We start from the raw sequence: 6000 nt of genomic DNA, 5'->3' as shown, positions 1-6000 counted from the left end.
GTGGCTGTTGTTGTCAACGGTAAATAACAGTTTCTTGATTTGGGAAGGACGTTGTTGTTTTGAAACATAGTTAGCTTTTTTACTCAGTCACACTAGATAGAAGATAGAAAGTTTTCTAGAAAGTTCCACCGAATGTTTGGTTCAGGAGTTGAATAAAGTTATATAATTAAAATATCCCAATCACTCAACCAATCAATAAAACAATAAATAAATAAATAGTGAATGAAAAATGTTTTCTTTTTGCAGCAGCCCTGATTTTTTCACTATGTTTTCAGGGCATAGTGATAGAGCTCACATGAAAAACCCTCTGGTACAGACCACGCCCACTTCCTGTTTAAATCTGAATACGAAAACGGTTATGAATATTTTGAGCTCTAAACAGATAATAGCATTGTGTTACACCTCTAGCAAAGACAAGATCTAAACAGCTATAATTACTCTTCATAAGTACAGTTTTTATTTATTCATGAAACAGAATTAATCTAGAAAGTAAATCTGATTCTCACAAACACATTTCAGTTTCTTAAAAACATATAAATCATATTCTAATATTTACAGCTACATAGAAACACAGTCATTTCTATATGTAAAATTTGGTGATAAAGTGATAATCTGACCTGTGTGTGTGTGTGTGTGTGTGTGTGTGTGTGTGTGTGTACCTCAGTATCTCCAGTGTACAGTGTGGATTCTCCAGTCCAGCAGAGAGCAGCTTCACTCCTGAATCCTGCAGTTTATTGTTACTCAGGTCCAGTTCTCTCAGACTGGAGGAGTTTGAGCTGAGAACTGAGGACAGAACTCTACAGCTTTCCTCTGTCAGTTTACACAAACACAGGCTGGAAGAGAAATGATTAAATGTTTGATTTATTTATCTGATTGTGAAATGAGGTGTTTCCATCAGTTGGGAAATAAACTGTCTACCTGAACACAAGGTTCTAATGTCAGGATAAAAATATAAAATGAACAGAGTGTGTATAAACTTGGACTGCTCTTGGACAGATCCATGTGTCTCAGCTCATATGAGATGATGTATTTAACTTTCTGAAACAAGATAATAACAGAGAGTCCGCTAGTGGGATTTTGGGGCTGATTTATAAGCAGTCCACAGCCGCCAAGATCTTGTTTTAAAGCAAACCACTGGAATTAAATCAAACCAATTTCTACAAACATACGCTCTGACAAAAAAGAGATTTAAATGCAGACACTGTAGACCTAGCTACAATGTACACTACCATTTCTGTTTTCTCCAGATCACAACTTATTTTTCTCACGATGCTGAAATGCATGATTAGATGTGTGTTTGTGTGTGTGTGTGTGTGTGTGTGTGCATACTTCAGTATCTCCAGTGTACAATGTGGATTCTCCAGTCCAGCAGAGAGCAGCTTCACTCCTGAATCCTGCAGTTTATTGTCACTCAGGTTCAGTTCTCTCAGACTGGAGGAGTTTGAGCTAAGAACTGAGGACAGAACTCTACAGCTTTCCTCTGTCAGATTACACTCACGCAGCCTGGAAGAGAAATGATGAAATATCAGAACACTGATCTCAAACACACAGCCATAATACAGCTAAAGTTTAACATGTAACAGAAATGTCAGTGTGTTTCTCTCACACACACAAATCAGAGGACAGGACACCACATCAGCACATTTACAGGAGCAGGGACGTCTTTCTGCACTCCACAATCTCTCAGCTACACACATGTGAGTGCGAGCAGCCTACAAACAATACACTCTGATCTGTGTTCAAGTTTCTACAACCAACACTGCAGATATAGTGCATTTTATTACAGAAAATAAAGAGTTATAGAACTGTCCACTACCAGTTAATAACATGCAGTGTGGCTCGTGTCAGTGTACTAGCAGGGCTAAACCCTCTGTCTTTCAAAGATGAAGAAATCTAAATCATCTAATTTGTTATAAAGAGGATTATTCTGGACGTTTTTGAAACCGACTACAAAAGCACAACCAGCGGTTGTAGGAAAAACACACAGAATGGTATGGAGGGTCTAATGAGCCCAGTGCTGTAGATTCAAGATGATCAAGGTGATTACAAAAAGTTACACGCCCCTACATTTGAGCTTAATTAGGGCTATAACCTTTTATCCCGTTTCAGTGATGTGAACTGATATAGTTCAGCAGCAGTCGTGTTACAGACACAGTCGCAAGTGTAATGAACATGACCGAGGTTGATTATTGACACTCTCATCATTTTTCCTTCAAATGTGTTTGGAGGAGAAACTTTGCCTAATCAAAGTATAAATTACACAAAAGGACAGATGACAGAACTGTAAGTTTAGTGTTTTTTAGTTTAAACAAGAGTGTTACAGCTTTTCTGTTTACTGTGTTTGCTCTTCAGAGGAAATGCAGCATGAACTAGTCGAGTATTATGGACTTAAACCACTAAAAATTGTAAACCAATAATGAAGCTGCCCATCTACTTTATGTGTGTGTGTGTGTAATAATTTGTTTATATATTATTTACTTTTACAGCATTTAACAAACACCCTTATTCAGAGCAACCTACAGATAATAATTATGATGATTAATTAATTAATTAATTAGCCAGTCAGTTAGTTAATTAATTTTTATTATCAACGAGACCTCAGGATGTAATGTATTGATCAACACTAATTGTATAATCAGATAGCTATTGGTAGATTTCAGCCTGCCATCTAATATCATGAACAGCCGCCACTAATAACATGCCAGTACTAGTCGTACTTTACAGTGACGTCAATAAGCCATTTTCTCTGATGTTATCTGTCCTCACGGAGCCGGTACCATGTCCAGCTTTATAACAGATTCTGATAGCGTGTCCAGTGAACTTTTCTGACCTTTCTGGAATGTAACAAACATAAAAGCTAAAGTAAATCTGATCAAATATTATTAGGTGGCTGTTGTTGTCAACGGTAAATAACAGTTTCTTGATTTGGGAAAGACGTTGTTGTTTTGAAACATAGTTAGCTTTTTTACTCAGTCACATTAGATAGAAGATAGAAAGCTTTCCAGAAAGTTTCACAGGGCGTCTGGTTCAGGAGCTGAAAAAAAGTTATATAATTAAAATACCAAAATAAGTAAATAAATTAATGAATAAATAAAAATAAATGTGTTATAATTTGTGAATGAAAAATATTTTCTTTTTTCAGCAGCCCTGATTTTTTTTTACTGTTTTTCAGAGCATAGTGATAGGGTTCACATGAAAAACCCTCTGGTACAGACCACGCCCACTTCCTGTTTAAATCTGAATACGAAAACGGTTATGAATATTTTGAGCTCTAAACAGATACAGATAATAGCATTCTGTTACACCTCTAGCAGAGACACAAGATCTAAACAGCTATAATTACAATTCATCAGTACAGTTTTTATTTATTCATGATATAGAATTAATCTAGAAAGTAAATCTGATTCTCACAAACACATTTCAGTTTCTTACAAACATTTAAATAGCTAAAAATATAATACCTAAAATTTACGGTTAAAATAAAAATCTGTCAAAATGTCATGGATATGATGTGTGTGTATCAGAGAGCAAGACTTAGAATATACAGTATTTGTATATCTCACACACAAACACACACACACACACACAAAATCATTTCTGTATGTAATATGGAGTGATAAAGTGATGTTCCTAGACTAGTTTCACTATTTTACTGTGTGTGTGTGTGTGTGTGTGTGTGTACCTCAGTATCTCCAGTGTACAGTGTGGATTCTCCAGTCCAGCAGAGAGCAGCTTCACTCCTGAATCCTGCAGTTTATTTCCACTCAGGTTCAGTTCTCTCAGACTGGAGGAGTTTGAGCTGAGAACTGAGGACAGAACTCTACAGCTTTCCTCTGTCAGTTTACACTCACGCAGCCTGGAAGAGAAATGATGAAATATCAGAACACTGATCTCAAACACACAAACACAGCCATAATACAGCTAAAGTTTACCATGTAACAGAAATGTCAGTGTGTTTCTCACACACACACAAATCAGAGGACAGGACACCACATCAGCACATTTACAGGAGCAGGGACGTCTTTCTGCTCTCCACAATCTCTCAGCTACACACATGTGAGAGCGAGCAGAGTAGAATAGAATAGAATTAATCTAGAAAGTAAATCTGATTCTTACAAACACATTTCAGTTTCTTACAAACATTTAAACCATATTCTAAAATGTACAGCTATATAAAAACACAGTCATTTCTCAATTTCTCAAGTCAATTATTATACCTCAGTTTCTCCAGTGTACAGTGTGGATTCTCCAGTCCAGCAGAGAGCAGCTTCACTCCTGAATCCTGCAGTTTATTCTCACTCAGGTCCAGTTCTCTCAGACTGGAGGAGTTTGAGCTGAGAACTGAGGACAGAACTCTACAGCTTTCCTCTGTCAGATTACAGTCACACAGCCTGGAAGAGAAATGATGAAGTGTCTGATTGATTTATCTGAGTGTGAAATGAGGTTTTTCCATCAGTTGGGAAATAAACTGTCTACCTGAACACAAGGTTCTAATGTCAGGATAAAAATATAAAATGAACAGCCTGTGTATAAACTTGGACTGCTCTTGGACAGATCCATGTGTCTCAGCTCATATGAGACGATGTATTTAACTTTCTGAAACAAGATAATAACAGAGAGGCCACTCTGAACAAACACGTCTCTTTATTTCTAGCAGAGAGTTTTTCCATACAGTGTGTTCAGCAGCTCTGGGGAAAGTTCTGCTGGAGAACATTTACACATTTACACACTGTCCTTTACTGCTTCATTACAGTGTGTTCAGTGTGTAGATCAGTGTACATTGTGCACACATTTACTTTCCATTACAAACATTTTCTGGAATATTTTTGCTCCCATAGAACAATAGAAACAGGTCTATAAAATGATAACCGCTCCATGAGGACAGATAACATCAGAGAAATTGGCTTATTGACCTCACTGTAAAGTACGACTAGTACTGGCATGTTATTAAAGTAAATGTGTGTAATGTACACTGATCTACACACTGTAGAAATAAATGTACTTTGTTCTTAAGTGAGAAGTGATGTAGATATTTCAGCATTAATACAAAGTTGAATTACACAGAGACGGTAAAAGAGTTGCTGTTCATTGTTCTTTAGACCTCAATCTAATAACTTTCACACGCAGATACAAATCACATAACACCCCAAACTCTCTTTCACACACTCCTTTCACACTTTCACATTCATTAGGCACTTATGGAGGAGCTCTGGACTGAGCTGGAGCTTGGGGAAATAGCATCAACACTGGACTCCTGTTCCTGTGTGCTAGGGGTCTCACTGGGGACAAGAGCTCCTGAGTTTGTGTCAATTTACAAATAAAATAAAACTAAATAAGGTGAAGCTTGATTGATCGGCTTCAAATTGTATGATCGTCAGTGAGTTATTAACTGACTTTATAAACGGATTATGATGTCACATTTAAATCATTTAAAGTATTTTTTCAATTACACACCAATTTAATGAAACTTTTGTGAAACTCAGTTTCATATTAATTTCATTAATTAAAGAAATGTTAAATAGGAAATAAATAATTTAAAAAGCAAGCCAACACAAATTCATAAATTAACACAAATAAGATGAGTTATTCAGTTAAGACAAAATCATCTTCTTTAAATGCTGTTCAACACTTTAGAACCAGCACTAATTTAACCAACACAACAACCTTGTGCCATTCCTGTGCATGTCCAAGTTTATCAGTGCCTGGATTTCTTGTTATTGTCACGTTTCAAACAGAAAGAAGTGACTGATTGTAGCGTGAGGTGCTGAAGAGTGCATCAGTGTGAGAGATTTCTGACCAACAGTCACTGAGACACTTTAAAACTATTGAACCCAGCAGTTTCTCTGTGTGATGGTCGGTGTCCATGATCACCTGGCTACAGTGTAGTTCTCTTTTTCTCGCCTTTCATGTCAAACTGTTTTCTTTTCACATCACCACATTCACACCTAATTCATCTGTCCTGTAAATTGTTTCCAGATTTTGGCCCTCCCAGGTGCTGTT

At 36.8% G+C, this 6000-nt stretch overlaps 1 protein-coding gene across 1 annotated transcript in view; it reads right to left on the bottom strand.

The window, feature by feature from the left end:
- Window positions 1-281: 281 nt before the first annotated feature.
- Window positions 282-6000, bottom strand: part of LOC113524765 (NACHT, LRR and PYD domains-containing protein 12-like) — a 30076-nt gene continuing 24357 nt past the window's right edge. The window contains exons 9-12 of the mRNA XM_053237019.1: window positions 4218-4391; window positions 3683-3856; window positions 1330-1503; window positions 282-833 (exon numbers count right to left, since the gene is read on the bottom strand). Coding sequence (XP_053092994.1) covers window positions 581-833; window positions 1330-1503; window positions 3683-3856; window positions 4218-4391 — 775 coding nt within the window. The 3' untranslated portion in view covers window positions 282-580. The remainder of the gene's footprint in view (window positions 834-1329; window positions 1504-3682; window positions 3857-4217; window positions 4392-6000) is intronic.

This window comes from Pangasianodon hypophthalmus, chromosome 9, assembly GCF_027358585.1.
Source record: "Pangasianodon hypophthalmus isolate fPanHyp1 chromosome 9, fPanHyp1.pri, whole genome shotgun sequence".
In the NCBI taxonomy this organism is placed as follows: Eukaryota; Metazoa; Chordata; class Actinopteri; order Siluriformes; family Pangasiidae; genus Pangasianodon; species Pangasianodon hypophthalmus.
This window is presented reverse-complemented; position numbering and strand designations above follow the sequence as displayed.